Source organism: Rhineura floridana, chromosome 11 (genome assembly GCF_030035675.1).
Source record: "Rhineura floridana isolate rRhiFlo1 chromosome 11, rRhiFlo1.hap2, whole genome shotgun sequence".
Taxonomy (NCBI): Eukaryota; Metazoa; Chordata; class Lepidosauria; order Squamata; family Rhineuridae; genus Rhineura; species Rhineura floridana.
The window spans coordinates 19,977,357-19,994,534 of record NC_084490.1 but is presented as its reverse complement, the minus strand read 5'-3'; the positions used below and the strand labels follow the sequence as shown (position 1 = coordinate 19,994,534).

The window sequence follows — 17,178 nt, the reverse complement described above, 5'->3', positions numbered from 1 at the left end:
CAGCTTAACTAGTTATTGGCCTCTGCTGTTTAGTCAGTCACATTCCAGTGAAGTTGCTGTAGGACCAAACTATGCAAAATGAGGCTGAGTAAAAGGTAGGAGAAAACTTGAGGATTTGGGGGGGGGGATTTATTGCACAGAAGATACAAATGGCATTCATGCACTTCCCCTGAGCCACAATGACTTCCAATGTGGGTGGAGGGTAAAAAAACACCACCAGTCAGCACTATTTTAAGACACAGTGCTCACTTTGGGCATGACAGGCTGCCAAAGGCTGAGTCAATGCTGGTGGAGGGCTCATTCCTCCTCACTGCTACACACACCAGCAGGTACTCGCCCTATCTGGGCAACAAGAGAAAAACAATGCAGGTAGCAATGTTGGCGGGGCGGGGGCAGGGGAGAAAGTAGAAATCAAAAGTGAAAAGCAGAGTAATGCTACTACCTAGAATGTCTATCCTCTTGTTGCCTTCAGATCCTACAGCAGCAGACCACTGCACACAAACAGCACTCACTTTTCTCATATTTGCATCAACTTCTGTGTCTGAGGTTTTCTTGGATAGAACACACACATAATGGAGAATTCTGGCAGTTGCTACTTCTCTTACCACACCACCACTGTGCTGGGAGAATGCACAACCGAGACATGCATTCAGTGCAACTCCCCCCCCCAAAAAAAAAGTACAGAAGACCTCTCAGGGTGGTCACCTGGCCCCAAGTGTAATACAGACAACAGTGAACAATACCATGTCTGCTCACACAGTTATGAGTACATTCATTAGGGCAAAGTACTAGTTTCTCCCATGAGCACACATACATGCAATGAACATACACGCATTCTTTACACATGGAGGCAGTGGAAGTCAGCTATGCAGGTCCCTTCCATCGGGGTAGAATTAAGACCTTATTGCATGCTTTAATAGGAGGTAGCAAACATGTCTCAACTTCACAATCTGTCAGCAACAGTTATCCCAAAAATTCCTGCCTGCTGCTTATGCAATTTTCTGGACTCTAAACCCTAAGCCATCATTACAGATTGTCGACTTAGTTAACCAACTGATGACTGGAAAGGGAAAAAAAGCCGGTGTGGTTCAGTGAATACACTATAGGGACTTTAAAACACACACACACAAGCCCTGGGTTCAAGTCTCCATTCAACCATTAACTCACAGCATAAATTTGTTCCAAGACCTGGAATCCATTCTCAGTGCAGAGGCCGCATGCTGGAACAGCAGGAGCAGTAACATAGAGAAGTGTCTCTGGAAATGTGCAGAGTGTCTTTCTCTAACCAGTCAAAGCACTGCCTGAACTTACTGACTTGTCCAAGGCAATGCAAAGTATGCGTGTCTCACCCTCTGTGATCTCTTCAAAACAGGCAAATCAAGATCCAACTGCTTAGTATAGTCTTCAAGTTCCTCATGTGTGTGCTTTGCATTTCAAAGTGCTATAGAAGTGATTTGACACTTTTTTTAAAAAAAGCCCCCAGCAGAAGAACAAAAGAATATTAAAAACCCATCTTACCCTAAATGCAAGCAATTTATCGCTTTTGCCATTCTCATTTCAAATGTAAACCGCTTTCCCTCATTCCTCCGAGAAAGGAAAAACATGCAGCTCCAATGGGAAAAAAAGGCAGCAGCATATACTGTAATAAAAGTGCTTTGCAAAAACATGAAAGAATTTTTTTTAAAAAAAATCCATTCCCCTCCAAACAGTTGAGTCTGGGGTGTAACATGGCCTGGTAGTAATGAGGTCTAATGTTGTATGCCAAGTAGTATTTACACTTCTTATGGTGTTACATGCTTCTGTTTTCACCCAACATGAATTTCTGGAGGAAGATACCCATTCACAGGAGAGCTGCTTAAGAACAGTAGTAGAAACCCTGAGGTTTCTGGGCAGCATCAGCAACAGCAGCCTCAGGCACTGTTCCCACAATGGCCTAGGAAGACAAAGTATTCCCTGCCTGTGCCTCCAAAGCTTAGCATGCTAAGCACTATGGGACTTATCAGGAGGCCTGACTGCTGAGACCAAATATGCTGGCCAAAGCAATCATAGGAGGCTCCTAGCCAGTCACAGGATGGGCCCCAGCTGTAGGAGGGCCCACACTCCCAACTCCCAGTTCCCTGAGATGCTTGCAGGCACGTTCGGCACAGAAGTTGACATCCAGCCCCGAGTGGAGGTGCAGCCAAGCCTGAACCTCTTGCCTTAGACCTTCGACAGTTTTGGAGTCTGGGGACAGAGAGAGAACGACAGGTCAGAGAACTCTGAATGTGCTTCTGTTCCTGGAGACAACTCAGTTTTCCTTCCTTAAACCTTACTCCAGTGTTCCTCAACCGGTGTGCCTCCGGATGTTGTTGGACCACAACTCCCATCAGCCTCAGCCAGCATTGCCAATGGTCAGGAAAGATGGGAATTGTGGTCCAACAACATCTGGAGGCACACCGGTTGAGAAACACTGCCCTACCCCAACCCAAAGAACCAAGGCTGGGCAATACCTTTGTTATCCTGCAGGGGGTGATGGTGCTGCAGCTGGAGGAGAAAACTGTGTGCCAAGATGACCTCCTTGGCATGTTCTTCCTGAGCACGCAGAGCAAGAGCATCCAGCAGCTCAGCATTGTTGGATGTGCTGCGGTAGTAGAGCATATGCACTAGCTCAAGGGAGTGGATATTCCGGCGTTGGCCAAATACCTTCAGAAAAAAGAGAAAGTGTAGGGATGTCCTCAAAAAGACAGGTCAGGCCTTGGGAATAGAAGGGTGCATACCAGAGGCATGCCAGCAGGGAACCTGGGATCCAGGCCTCCTTTCGCAGGCAGAGCTGCAGTGTATTTGAGTGGGGCCGACGTGCTTATTATGATTCCCTAGCAAAGTGCCCATCAGTGTGAGGGACAGAGTTGAGGGGAGGAAGAAGGGCTTCTGTACAGCAAGTATCACACAGGGGATGCAGTGCATGTTGAGACACATATTGCAACCAGCTAGGTTTTGTCCTGGGGTAACAGTATGTTTAAGTGCATCTGCTTTGGATACTCCCGCTACCCACCACACACAAAGGAATAAAAGCGAAGGGGTGTATACGAACACATGAATCCACTTTGTCTAGAAAAATAATCAATGGGTCCATCTGTCTGTCTGACAACAGCTTTCTGGGGTTTCAAGCAGAGAAAGGTCTTTTCCCAGCTGCTGAGAACACAAGATCCTTTTCACTGGAGAGCATTTACTTTGTCATAGAGCTATGGTGCCCTTGGAAGTACTTTGGTGGAGAAGAGGCTAAGCCTGCTGGCTGCCCTGGAGAAGCCCATTACTCCTGCCACCAAAAGCTGCATTTCTTTACCCCTTCCTAGTTTTTGGTTGTCATCACACTAGACTAGGGGCAGGGAACCAAAGTTTTGTCACAGGGCACATGCTGGCGGTGGGCAGGACCAGAGACATCTACTTTTGTGGCACTCCCCCCCCGGTACTCTCTGCCACTCTCCTCCCCCTCCCCATTTCCTTCTCCTTGTCACCTGCATGAAGTTAGGCCGAGGGCCACAGCCTGCCCACACCTGCACTAGACCAAACAGGATGTTAGGAAGTGGCTTGTCAATGGCAATGGAACGAGGAGGTAGAACAGCCTGTACTAATCTAGACTGCAGGTGAGGGGATGCCATTTTGAATGCTCCCCCATGGTTGGTTGGTTTATTTTAAAATCTCTGGAAGTAGAAAACTTGTACAGCAAAGACAGGTTCAATTATTTTCTTTATGTGCTAGTTTTCTTTCTTACTTGCAGGTTGCTTTTTTTTAAAAAAAAGCCACATACAGGGGAGGTTTTTAAAAAATGGAATCTGAAGTGGTACAATCTACTCTACCACCTCATCCTACCTTGAAGCCCATTTTTAGATGATGGTGCAATTTATATATACTGTATATTTTAAAATAATTTCCACTGCAGCAGGTGTGGACTAGGCCATCCATCTTTCTCTCTCTCTCTCTCTCTCTGACAATATTCTGACAGGATGGAGCAGAAATCATGCGCTGCACAAAGGCAGGATTAGTCTGCCACACACAAAGATGTTCTGCTTCCCCAGCCACCCTCTAGAGAATGATGCCATGATATGGCACATAACATGTGACAAAAGGCCAGATTAGATAACAGGAGTGGAACACTATGTAGCCAGACAAGTAAGAAAGCAGATTCTCTGTGGTAACGTTCCAGAGAAGCATACAGAAAAGATGCAAACCTGAAAACTTCTTGTATTTAGCTAGGCTTTTGGCCTGAATTTGATTTTGCTGGCTACGTCTGTTAAACCTCCTGATTTTGATTTTCATCCACCACCTGCCCCAACTGTTTTTAGGATGTTGTTACAATTGTGTTATTAGTTATGTCAGCTGCCTTGCCAGATTCAAATTCTGAACCAGAAAGGTTGAATAAATATTCATAACAACTTCTTAAAGCCCTATAATGGCATCACTGAGGGCAAGGAACTGTATTGCTTGCACACTCTGCTTAATTACTCCTGGCTTGTTCCAAACTAGTTGCCCATTATATGTAATCTGAAAAACTATGGCTTGCTGCATATCAAGCTCTGGAGTGCATAATCCCAAGGTTCATTCATGTAGTTGCCAAGCCCTGGTTGGTTGTTACACCTGAACTGAGCCAGTCTCTCTCCACAGTGATCTCTCATCTCTTTATGGCTTTTTTTGTATTGTTTGCACCATTATCATTAGCATATATGCTGCATTTTTTTTTGTGCTCGGAGAGCGGCTCATATACCGTGTTTTAGTAATCTACTGTATTCAACAGCACTGTAGTGTACTATTTATTAAATTTTGATCCCTGCCCTTTCTTTGACGAGCTCAGGGTACAAAAGATAAAACAGCAAAATACATTTAAAAATCTAAAAACAATAAAATGTATATCAGTACAGTGCAACCTAGGTAGGTTGAGGTGGAGAGATTGAGACTGATGGTAGCATGCCTAAGGCCATTTTTCTGTGGCTACAAATAAGCAAATGCTATTTTAGGCTGCATTAACAGAAGTATAGCTTCCAAATTGCATGAAGGATTGGTTCCCCTCTATTTGGCACTGGTTAGGCCTCATCGTGAGTACTGCATCCAGTACTTTAAGAAGGATGCAGACAAAGTGGAATGAGTTCAGAGAAGGGCAACACGGATAATCAGGGGACTGGAAACAAAGCCCTATGAGGAGAGACTGAACAAACTGGGCATGTTTAGCCTTGAGAAGAGAAGACTAAGGGGAGATATGATAGCACTCTTCAAGTACCTGAATGATTGTCACACAGAAGAGGTCCAGGATCTCTTCTCGATCATCCCAGAGTGCAGGACACGGAATAATGGGCTCAAATTACAGGAAGCCAGATTTCAGCTGAACATCAGGAAAAACTTCCTAACTGCTAGAGCGGTATGACAATGGAACCAATTACCTAGGGAGGTGGTGGGCTGTCCAACACTGGAGGCCTTCAAGAGCCAGCTGGACAGCCACTTACTTTAAGTTGGATTCCTGCACTGAGCAGGGGGTTGGACTCGATGGCCTTATAGGCCCCTTCCAACTCCACTATTCTATGATTCTATGTTCATGGTAGTGCCAGGTTTTGAACCAAGGGCTTCCTGGTCCACATCTCAATCTATTCACTGCTACACCAGCATTCATATATGGTGCTGAAGTGACTACTTGGCAGTGTGCTAGCTATCACCACACATCAGTTGTATTTCATGGTCCTGGCTGCTTGAGAGCATAGGCCCAGCACCGCCACACCTTAAGACAGTAGTAGAAACCTGTTACCCTCCAGAAGTTCCTGGACTACAACTCCCATTATCCCTGGTCATTGGCCATGCTGGCTGGGGCTGATGGGAGCTGGAGTCCAGCAGCATCTGTCCTTAAGGGGTGAGCTCAAGTTCCCGAAGGACATATGGCAGGGAGTCTGTTTAAGACAGAAGGCAATTTTGCTACCAGTCCCTGATTAGAATTGCGGTCTTCTTTCTAGAAAATGGGGCATTTGCAACATACTTACCTTCCAAGCCCGGAAGGCCATAAAAGCGGCGAAGAAAAGCAGCAAGGAAGTGGTGCCAATCTTAAGGTCAGAAAGCACCACCATGCCCACATTGACAAAGACGGCCAAACCGCTCACTATCAGCATGCTGTTGAGGAGGGCCCTGTAGAAGATGGAGGTACGGACTTTGACAGCTGGCAACAACTGCTCTAGGCCTTCCAGGGGAATGTCTTTAAAGCATTTAAGCACCAGATGAGCATTCTTAATCCGGGCAGCCACCACCACCCGTTTGAAGTATCGCCTGGTTTGGAAGAGAAGGGGCAGAAATGCATCAGCGGAAAGACTGCATCCATATTATTCATCATATCAAAGGCTATGCAGTCTCTCCCCACCTTTCTACGTCAAAAATCCAGAATTCTGCAACAAGAAATTGTTCTTTTATTAAAAGCTTCCTGTTCTGAAAAGCAGAATTCCACTCACCAACCCTGGCAGATTATTTATTTATTTATTGCATTTGTATACCGCCCCATAGCCGAAGCTCTCTGGGCGGTTTACAACAATTAAAAACATTAAAAACAAATATACAAATTTAAATTTAAACACACATTTTTAAAAACACATGCTAAAATGCCTGGGAGAAGATGCAATTAAAAGTTTTCTACCAGCAGAAAGTTTCTACCACACAGAAAGTTTAAGGCTTTTTCAATAAAAGTTTGCTGAGTATTCTTAAAGAACTGTCCCCACATTTTAAAGCATCTTGTGTACATTTCAAGCATCTCATGTACATTATCTCCAAAATCCTCACAACAACCATGTACATCTGCTGTTCAGTGACTCCACTTCCAAGACTTGTCATAGCAACATTCAAGGACCAGAGCTCAGTGGCAGAGCACAGGCTTTGCACGTAGAAGGTTCTAGATTCAACCCCTGGACTCTCCAGCTAAAAGGATCAGGCAGCACGTGATGGGAAAATCCTCTCAGAGAGACACTGAAGAGCCACTGCCAGTTAGAGCAGGCAGTACTGAGCTAGATGGATCAACAGCATGACCTGGTGTAACAGCAGCTTCCTATGTTAATACAGAGCAACCTTCACCGACAAGGTGCCCTCCTCGGAATCAAAGAAGGGAAAATAGTTCCTGTCCATTCAGCATTGAATCACAAGGAAAAAGTCAGGAGCCATTAAAAAACCCTGCAATTTAGTCAATATATTGTTGGAGATAGGAAACTGCCTTATACCAAGTGAGACCACTAATCCATCTAGCTCAGTATTACCAACACTGACTGGCAGCAGTTCTCCAAGCGGTCTCTCCCAGCCCTACCTGGAGATGCTGGGGATTGAACCTGGGACTTTCTGTATGCAAAGCAGATGCTCTACCACTGAGCTACGACCCTTCCTCTTGTATATGTTAACATTTAAAATTACAACAAAGTATTGAACGCAACAAAAAAAATACAATATTGACTGAAAGTCAGAAGACAACACGTTAAGTTGCCAAATACACTTTGTTCACATGGTTTTCTTCAGTGGCAAATGCTGATAGGGCAGATTAGCTGCTCCAGAGTGGATACACACTGTATTATAGCTTTGTTTATAATCAGGGATCACGTCCTTATAACTTTTTTAAAAAAGTTGTTGTTATGTGCCTTCATGTCGACTACGACTTATGGCGCCCCTATGAATCAGCGACCTCCAAGAGCATCTGTCATGAACCACCCTGTTCAGATCTTGTAAGTCCAGGTCTGTGGCTTCCTTTATGGAATCAATCCATCTCTTGTTTGGCCTTCCTCTTTTTCTACTTCCTTCTCTTTTCCCCAACATTATTGTCTTTTCTAATGAATCATGTCTTCTCATTATGTGTCCAAAGTATGATAACCTCAGTTTCATCATTTTAGCTTCTAGTGATAGTTCTGGTTTAATTTGTTCTAACACCCAATTATTTGTCTTTTTCACAGTCCATGGTATGCACAAAGCTCTTCTCCAACACCACATTTCAAATGAGTTGATTTTTCTCTTATTTGCTTTTTTCACTGTCCAACTTTAACATCCGTACATAGAAATCGGGAATACCATGGTCCGAATGATCCAGACTTTAGTGTTCAGTGATACATCTTTGCATTTGAGGACCTTTTCTTGTTCTCTCATAGCTGCCCTCCCAGTCCTAGCCTCCTCCTGATTTCTTGACTATTGTCTCCATTTTGGTTAATGACTGTGCCAAGGTATTGATAACCCTTGACAAGTTCAATGTCCTCAGTTACATATTATTAAATAATGTTATTACATTAAACTATTGGGGTCTGGATGAAAAAGGCTCCAATTAATATGTCCAAGTATCCTCAGTACAGTATATTCCTGGGGTATCCATCCACATGTGAACAAAATGCATCAACTGCTTATTCTCTTTTCCTGTTTACAGAGCAATCTTCCCCAACTGGTTGCTCTCCAGCGGTCTGGAATTTTAGGAGTTGTAGTCCAAAGAGATGGAGGGCAACAAGTTGAGGGAGGTTGCTACACTGCCTTAGGAACAGCTCCCTGCAAAAGGATCTCAGGGAAGGCACATTTTCCTTGCCTGTCTGCTGGAATCCGAGGTGTGCCAAAGAACCCCCTCTGGGCGGGAATAGAGGTCATCACACGCAGTGGTCCTATCCGTTGGCCAAGAGCCCAGAATCTCATGTATTCATATTGATCCAGGTTTACTGTCACCTGCAGAAAGGAAGTCAGACTCACCATGAAAATAAAATTGAAAACTGGGGTGTCCAGTGTTAAGCCACAACTACCACTAAGGAGCATTCCATATTTAGTGTGAATGTTTTGATGAGGATATTATAAAATGATTTTGTATAAAAACTATTACAAAGAAACAGAACACACAGTTAACAAAAATAAACTAACCTGTGAATAAAATAAGCAGGAATCAAATCTACAAGAGCAACAGAAGTAGTGTCATGCATGTAAATAAACCGAGCATGTGGATCAATGACGAATAAGAGCAGCTTTAATTGTAAACATTAGCCACAAAGTTAAGCAAGTCACAAGGTTTTCATTCAATACAGCATGAAACCTATGGTCCTCCAGACATTGTTAAACTACAACTCCGCCATTCCCAATCACTGACTATGCTGGTTGGGGCTGATGGGTCCACCATCTCTGCTTTAAATGTGTGTCTATTGTTTCACATTTTGGGGCTGTACTGTTGATCTCTTCAACCATATTCTGGTGTTGTACATTTTTATTTGACATTCTAATGGCTTCTGTATGAATCTTATTGCTCCAATCCATCCTTGGCTAGAAATTGTAATAATATTAAAAATCATATTTAAAATATACATGCACAACAGAAGGGCCTTTAGTTGAGCTGTGACTACTTACATCTTCTGTGCAATATGAAAATCCCAGGTCACCAACTCATTGAAGGATTGGCAAGAAAAACTCCCACTGCTTTGGTCCTTTGACCTTCAAAGGACAAAAGCGAGCCTCAGGACCTTTGATGTAAGCCAGGGGTGGCTAACTGTGGCCCAGGGACCACACATGGCCCAAGATATTTTTTGTGGCTGTAAGACCCCCACTCTACCCTAAATTGACATTTTTTAAACAAAGATTACTCCTATGGGTCCCCTGCTGTGATGCCAAGTTTTTTTGTGCTGAGACCCACAAAAGATGTCCTGTTTAATAAAAACTGGCCACTCTCACTTTTATACTTTGGTCCCTGGAGGGTTGATTATGGGTCAATGCACTCCTGGTCTAGGTCTTGTCTAGAAATCAGGCCTGGATTCACACAGGCTGGTCTACAGATGCAGTAGAATGAGGTGATAAAAATGGACTTCACTGCATCAGACTGCATAGTATGTGTGCATGCTCTCATGTTTTAGTGTTCTGTATGAAAAACTCCCTAAAAACAGAAAAACCAGCATAGCAGACAAAGAGCTGGGGAGAACCTTACTCACAGAATCATGAAGTTGGAAGGGGCCTATAAGGCCATCGAGTCCAACCCCCTGCTTAATGCAGGAATCCAACTTAAAGCATACCCGACAGGTGGCTGTCCAGCTGCCTCTTGAAGTCCTCCAGTGTTGGACAGCCCACACCTCCTTAGGTAACTGGTTCCACTGTCATACTGCTTTAACAGTGAGGAAGTTTCTCCTGATGTTCAGCTGAAATCTGGCTTCCTGTAACTTGAGCCCATTATTCCGTGTCCTGCACTCTGGGATGATTGAGAAGGGATCCTATGTATGGCAGCCTTTCAAGTACTTGAAGAGTGCTATCATATCTCCCCTCAGTCTTCTCTTCTCAAGGCTAAACATACCCAGTTCTTTCAGTCCTTCCTCATAGGGCTTTCTTTGCAGTCCCCTGATCAACCTCGTTGCCCTCCTCTGAACCTCTTTCAGTTTGTCTGAATCCTTCTTAAAGTGTGATGTCCAGAAGTGGACGCAGTACTCAAGATGAGGTCTAACCAGTGCCCTCACCCAACATTCTAATTTTATTTATTAACAGAGACCTTATTCTGTGCATTCAAAAGTGGTATCTCCCACCTGTAGTCTGACCTGATACAGTCCATTCTACCTCCCCAGGACCATCCCACCTTGTTCTCATCTCAGGTACATACAGAATATAGCCTTGTTAGAGGGTCTCAATGTGTTACAGTGAGAAGTGGCCCTCCCCAGCACAGGCCATACCTGGACTTCGTCCTGAGGGTGATGGACTACAAGGGCATAGGCCAGTGCTTCCTCTGACAAACTATTGAAGTTGGCCTGGTCCAGCAGTGGTTCCATCCCAGCCAAAACCTCCTGTTCTTTTGTTAACCGCTCAGCATCGGTCAGAGAGAACTCCTGCAGCGTGTCCCGGTCAGGATTAATAGGTGCATAGAGAGCCTGGGAGAGAGAGAAATAAGCAGCAGTATTAATACAATTATCAGCATCGCTACTAATCAAAACGCCTCCTACTTGGTTCCAGCACAAGCTACTTCCCCTTCTGCATTTGCAACAAGAAGGAACATACGAAGCTGCCGTATAGAGTCAGACCATTGGTCCCTCTAGGTCAATATTGCCTACACTGACTGGCAGCAGCTCTCCAGGCGGTCTCTCCCAGCCCTACCTGGAGATGCCAGGGGTTGAACCTGGGACCTTCTGCACACAAAGCAGATGCTCTGTCACTGAGCTATGGCCATTCCTCACCAAAATTCATTCAGAAACAAGGTCCAGTCCCTACAAGGGGTATGTTTTGGCATTACCTTTAACTGCTCAAGGATGGTGTGGTAATGGTGAAGAAGAGAGGAGTCCACTTGAGAGACAAATGCTAGGAAGGAGGCGCGATTCGTGTGACTAGAGGAATGGAACTCCTGAAAGGAAGAGACAATTCAAGGTTAGCCCAAAAGCAGTCAGAAGCAAGCGACCAATTTATTGGAGTTCATGGAGATATACTGAAATGCAGCTGTTTTACAAAAGGATGCCCTGTTTAGCCCCGAGATACTGTTATCCTTAAGGCAATGGATTGATGCTGCTGCTATGACAGCATTGTCCTTAAGCCTCCCCATCAATCTGAAACAACTTTTTAAAACTTTTAGCCCCAAACTGGACTGATGTAGGTTAAGTCAGCCTTTGCCAACTTGGTGCTGGCTGGAGCTGATGGGAGTTCTCATCCAAAACATCTGGAAGGCACACACACAAATTACTGCAGACACAGACAAGTTACTAGCTGCCACTGGAGAATTACCCCCACCCCCAATTCCTAGGCTGGCCCAAACTTTTGTGATGAGTGAGCTCCCACAACTCTCCTTTCTGCTATGTGTGGCTCGTATTAGCCAGGGAGCACACCACTATTATGAGTGAGAGTTCCACGTCCCCAGCTTCAAATAAGACTATACACATCCAACTTTACTATTAATCTAGGAATCTTAGAACACCTGTGTAGCAAATTTCACCTTTCTATTAGGGAAGAGACCAGAGACCGTTGGGAGAGCGTCTGCTTTGCATGTAGAAGGGATCAGGCAATGTGAAGGAAAACTGCCCGAGACCCTGGAGAGCTGCTGCCAGTCAATACTTAGTCTGGGTACATACCATGCATTTATAAAGCACATTACTTCCCCCAAAGAATCCTGGGAACTGTAGTTTTAACCTTCAGAGCTATGATTCTCAGCACCCTTAACAAACTACAGTTCTCAGGATTCTTTGGGGAAGTAATGCGCTTTAAATGTGAGATGTGTACACAGCCATAGACTAGAGAAGTAAATTGTCTGACCTGATAAAAAGCACTTGCCTATATTCCTGTGACTATACGCAAGCGAATTAAGTTGAAACATTTATAAATATATAAAAAAAATTCTAAGAAATATTTGGCTATTGCATGCTTTGTGTCTCCCTCAGAGAAGGAAAAAACAGAATATATGTTTTTATAAACAGACTTCAGAGTTCTAGTCCTTACTTTTAAGTCTTTCCACCTCTCTATGCTTTACTATAGCTGGGGTGGCCAATTTGGCAAGAAAGAAATCCTGGGCAGAAATAAAAGAAAATACAAAAGATCTGTTTGCTGCAAGTTTCATACATCATCATCAAGGTGGGAAAATGTACAGCAATTTTTAAAATTTGTATTATTTTCTCTCTCTCTCTCTCTTTTTACATACTATTGGGCCATGATTTCATTACACACTTAGCACTCATTCTGCTCCAAAATGTGAAGGGCTTCATTCACAGAGGGCCACCAGCAATCCCTATCAGCAAAATATGTCAGGAAGGCATTCTCTGATCCTAGCTTCTGAGGGTAATGCTCTCTGAGAATGTGTAGCTGTTCTACTTCCCCTTCCTTCTCCAGTTCACAAAGGGGCACGTTCCTCTCTGAAATAAAGGTTATACACATGTCCATCCCCATATTAAAAGGTGAAAATATATTATTGCCAGTCTCATTGATATACAAGGTCTTGCACAATGAGTGAGGCAAGCAGAGTTCCCAAATGTTTCCAGAATAACATTCCTGAACTGTAGGGAAATCCTGGATAGCTAGAAGCTCTTAACTATAGCTTCTCTATAATCTCTCTTCACACCCCTTCTCTCTCTTGTATAAATGTATAAATTTAAATGTCATCTCTTCCCCGCCCCTTCCATGTCAGGATGCTCACTACATCTGGAGCAACCCTCTTCTTAATACTCCACATCCTCTTTCTGCCTTAACTTCCCTGAATTTCCATATGTTCAGAGAAACCTAAACCACCTCCACCTTGTTTAGTTTTGTGATTCAATTTATTTCCTGCATAGCCTGAACCCTTGCACAGCCTGAATGTCTCAAAGAATGCCTTCTCTCATATAATTCCTTCTGCCCATACTCCTCAGCAACGATTTATGATTAGGTAATAAGGCCCCACTCTCATTTTTATAGTCACAAGAGGTAAAGGCTTTTTTACCCAGCAGGGCCTATTCTGTAGTGGCTCCACAGACACTAAAAACACCCCCCTCAGAAAGCTCATGCGTCTCCTCCAGCTTCTTTTAAGCAACAGGGAAATACATACTTATTCCATCAGGCATTTGGAAATCAGTTGAGGTTGTCTTATTGCTGTTTTTATTCTATTAATGTTTAATAATTTTATACTGCTTTAACTGAATTTATTGTATACTAGCAGCCTCATGCCCAGTGTTGCTTGGGAATTCTAAGAAACAAAAAAATCAGTGGTTAAAAAAAATCAGTGCAATTTTGAAAGGTTCAGTCCACCATCTTGACTCAAAATGGTATCCAACTGTATACAAACATAGACAAAAAATTCCTCCTTGATCTCAGGAACCATCATGTAAAATTTGGTTATGGTACTTACGAGGTGTCCAGTACCTTGTGATTTTAAGTTGAAAGAGTGCTTATAAATACTCAAATGACTAATTAAACATAAGTCTTGGCTGAATCATACATTGTCACTACGTTTTCACACGCCCAGATATTAATTTGTTAACATGTGAGCTCTTCACACATCCCGATTTGGCCATCTTGTAGAGATTAAACTCTCTAGGAGGATCATCATCGATTGTCAAGAGTTGGCACCATGCACACTTGTGGCATTCAAGAAGTGGTAGAGCAGGAGCTTCTTATTCAGTATTTCCACATCAAACATCAGGATATACCATACTCTGGGATGGGGGGTGCAGGCTTCATTTAAGAATGGGTTGTACCAAGATTCTGGACACTCCTGGCAAAACAAAACATCTACACCAAGATAGCCCAAGTTCTGGGCCAATAAATGCTAAATTCTATGGCAGAAGTGAGGAATCTCCAGCCTCTGGGCCAATCATGGCCATTGTCAGATGAGGGGTGGGAGGACAGGGTTTAATTTTGTCTTTGCTGCACAGTCCTGTTCCCAGTAGGGAACAAAATCATGCATCCAAGGCAACAGGATTTAATATCTGCTCAGCAACTGAGCAGAGATTAAAGTCCTGTGCAAAAGCACCCTTTGAAACAGCTCATATCAGTGAGCTACTTCAAAGAGGCTTTGGCAATGGTTTTAAGAGGGTTCCTGTTTGCTCAAATGGGAGAGTGCGGGCTGTCTTAAAACCTTTTCCAAGTTCCCCCACAGATTGGGGGCTTAAAAGGAGAGGTGGGGGAGAATTGGAAGAGGCTTAATTTAAAAGGGAAGCACAGGGAAACCTGGAGAAGACTTTTGCAAGTCACCCTCTTCCCCCTTTAAGTCCCTGATCATGGAGACTAAAGGGAAGCACACTGGTTTTTGACAGGTGGGCGGCCCTGCCCACCTGTCAATCATGCAACATCATAAATGACATCACATGATTGACAGGTGGGCAGCCCCTATCCACCTATCATATTTGGCCTGTGAGACAAATCCTGATAAAGATCTGGCCCGTGGAGCCAAAAAGGTTACCCACTCCTGTTCTATGATATTAATGAATCATGCAAAAGTAAGTGAATTAGCATATATTAATTTCAGTGTTGGCTGGTGTCCTCTAGGACTCGTAGAGCGGAAGGCAGAGAGACCAACAGTAGGTGGAGCCCAGAGCCAATTACAGGCACAGCCACCCTCTGATTGGTTGTAAGAAGGTAGCCAGGCAGGCACTGAATGAGGTCAGACTGAGGTTGGTGGTGTAATGCCCCATTCACTCTAATGGACCAGACTCTACGGAACTTAATTTTCTTCTCACCATTAGTTCTATTAGTGCTAGCTATGGGAAGGGGCAGGAAGCAAGCATTTCACAGACACTTGCAAATCTGTTCAGCCCAGTGCCCTGCTTCCAATGTCTCATCAAAGGCTGCCCACACCTAGTTTCACATACTAGAAATCTGAGGATTTTTAGTATTGCACTTATGCAGTATGTTGACAACTTTGCAGAACCCACAAAGAGTCCCAGTTATACCTTCACTAGGGCATCAACCAGCTGATCCTTGGAAAAGGGGATGTATCTCTCCCGATAATCCACCGCCCAGTCCTGTGGTTCCACTGGTTTTCTCATCTTCCGATATTTCACCATCTTGGCAGCTAGGGAGGCTTTGCCACGGGATGCCAACCTTATAACCCTAGTCCCTAAGGCCAACCGCACCACACACAGCATTCTAGCAGAGTTCAAGGGTCACCAGCTACAAAAATGGCAGTGTCAAGGCATGTTCAGCTTCCTTTCCAGAGGTCTTCTAATTGACCCTAGTTTGCAAGCATGATACAGCTGACATTAGCCATGGCATGGAGAAGTAATGGAGCACATCCTTCAAAGCAATGAGGTCAAAGGCTATCAAAAGCTTAGCCACACCAAGGAGACCAGAATTTGTCACTGGGTTGCTTGTGATCAGAACCTTGGCCACGGAAGCCCGTTCAAAGGTCTCTTCCACAAGGTACAACGTACCACCGCTGGGCAGTCAGATGGGCCTGGTCCAAATCAAGTTAGCCAAATAGGATAGAGGACGTCAAAGGTCACAGATAAAAATGTATTAAGCTGGCTGAATTGATGAGAGTGGCAATCCTTCCACCAACTTACAGACTAAGCAGTTATACCTTCCTCTTCATGCTAGAAGAAGCCTTTACATTCACTTTGAGTCCGATTCAAACCGGGGGGGGGAGGGAGGGAGGGAGAATCTATAAAAAAAGTAACAAGCGCTAACCTCTAAACAGAAAAGGGACGACATTGACCTCAGCACTCATGCGCACACTTCCTCTTCCGCCCTTCTTTCCTTCTGTCAATTTCCTTATTTGTTCTCGGGGACAGGCTCCGCAAGCGCCTTGTGCCTTTCACTTCGTCTCTCCTTTCCATCGCGCGCTCGCTTAGCAGTTTATCTCTATCCTTGCAAGTCTATGTTATAGAGACGGAAAAAGGTTAGAGTCATACATAGTGTCACAGTCCTTAGCGGCACCTACTTCTATAAATGAACGGTTTTTCCACTCCGGTTTCCTATACAGAGGTATACAGGGGTTTCACCACATATATGCTATGGTTTAGACTAGAGCGATGTTCTTCTACGCGTATAGACAGCAGATTTGCTTTTTTAAAAAATATTTTCGATCGTTCCGTCACTCTCACCCTTTTTCTATCTCTATGATCGAGTCAGTCTTCGTTGTGGACGTGCAAAATAATCCCTCAACATCAGAAACACGCAAGCGCAAAATTACACCCTTCCCCCGCTTTCTAAACTGCGAGCGTGAAATATGTACTGGTTCCTCCCTCCCCCCCTTTGGGCTGTCGTATGAACTGCGCCTGTGCAGTGTGTCCGCTGTCTGTTCACACATACAGAATTGTAGGATCCCCGTGTACGCTGTGCGCGCTCCTTTCGTGCCCCACCCTGTATCAACAGTCATTTCCAACTGCCTTGCTGAGCGCCAGCGTTGGAAAATAGGAAGTGGCCGCTGTCCGACCAGTCAGGCTTCGAGTTCTCTCACACGCTCCATTTCCTTTCCCCAAAGGCGGGGGGAAAATTCTCTGAGGGAGTTTCTGAAGGTGGGAGGTGAGGAAGAAGGTGGGTTTCTGAGGGGATCGAAAGGGAAAGGGAGATGTGGTACTATATAGTCCCTCATCCATTTTTAAGGAGCAAGCATTCAACTCCGTGATGCCAAGGAGCATATCTTATGGTTGTGCTTGTAAAAAAAAAGGGGGGGGACATAATTTGGGGTCTCATTAAAGGTCAAAGGATACAGCCAAGTTTGCACCAAACCAATTTTTGTGAGGAACAAGGAGATAAAAGAAACTAGGCATAATCTTATGATGGAGTCAGGGAATATATCTGCTACATTTCATTCTA

The 17,178-nt window shown here is 44.3% G+C and overlaps 2 protein-coding genes across 11 annotated transcripts in view; one reads left to right on the top strand and one right to left on the bottom strand.

Moving 5' to 3' along the window:
* The window catches only part of SYNGR4 (synaptogyrin 4), a 48,210-nt gene that overhangs the window by 1,085 nt on the left and 29,947 nt on the right, over positions 1-17,178 (top strand). Inside the window, exon 1 of one of the 7 annotated variants that reach the window (XM_061588513.1) lies at positions 12,503-12,522. The exons of 2 other annotated variants lie outside the window; for them this stretch is intronic. Coding sequence is in view for 2 of the 5 variants with exons in the window: in XM_061588514.1 (XP_061444498.1) it covers positions 16,309-16,344 (36 nt within the window). In the remaining 3 variants the exon portion in view is untranslated. Of the gene's footprint in view, positions 1-12,502; positions 12,523-14,816; positions 14,859-16,290; positions 16,345-16,635; positions 16,897-17,178 lie in introns of those variants that run through there. 4 more of the 7 variants (XM_061588516.1, XM_061588514.1, XM_061588512.1 and 1 more) reach the window with 4 other exon arrangements.
* Positions 861-16,687, bottom strand: TMEM143 (transmembrane protein 143). 4 transcript variants are annotated; one of them, XM_061588509.1, is made up of 8 exons: positions 16,464-16,687; positions 16,076-16,235; positions 11,201-11,308; positions 10,647-10,841; positions 8,546-8,679; positions 6,000-6,279; positions 2,490-2,682; positions 861-2,223 (listed from the first exon to the last, which is right to left on the bottom strand). In XM_061588509.1, the coding sequence occupies exons 2-8, from the start codon at positions 16,085-16,087 to the stop codon at positions 2,057-2,059; spliced, it is 1,089 nt and encodes a 362-aa protein (XP_061444493.1). In that variant the 5' UTR covers positions 16,088-16,235; positions 16,464-16,687; the 3' UTR covers positions 861-2,056. The 4 variants fall into 4 exon arrangements, with proteins under 4 accessions (XP_061444493.1, XP_061444492.1, XP_061444494.1 ...); XM_061588508.1 differs by having other exon boundaries at positions 16,048-16,235; positions 16,464-16,686; XM_061588510.1 differs by lacking the exons at positions 16,076-16,235; positions 16,464-16,687 and adding an exon at positions 15,941-16,030.

Bases quoted from the DNA above. Each gene is read 5' to 3' on its own strand.
- TMEM143 (XM_061588507.1), bottom strand. From the start codon at position 15,506: ATGCTGTGTGTGGTGCGGTTGGCCTTAGGGACTAGGGTTATAAGGTTG. The intron at 10,842-11,200 runs GTAATGCCAAAA...TCTCTCTCCCAG, and splicing joins CCATCCTTGAGCAGTTAAAG to GCTCTCTATGCACCTATTAA. The intron at 2,683-5,999 runs GTAAGTATGTTG...TTTTTTCTGAAG, and splicing joins TGGCCTTCCGGGCTTGGAAG to GTATTTGGCCAACGCCGGAA.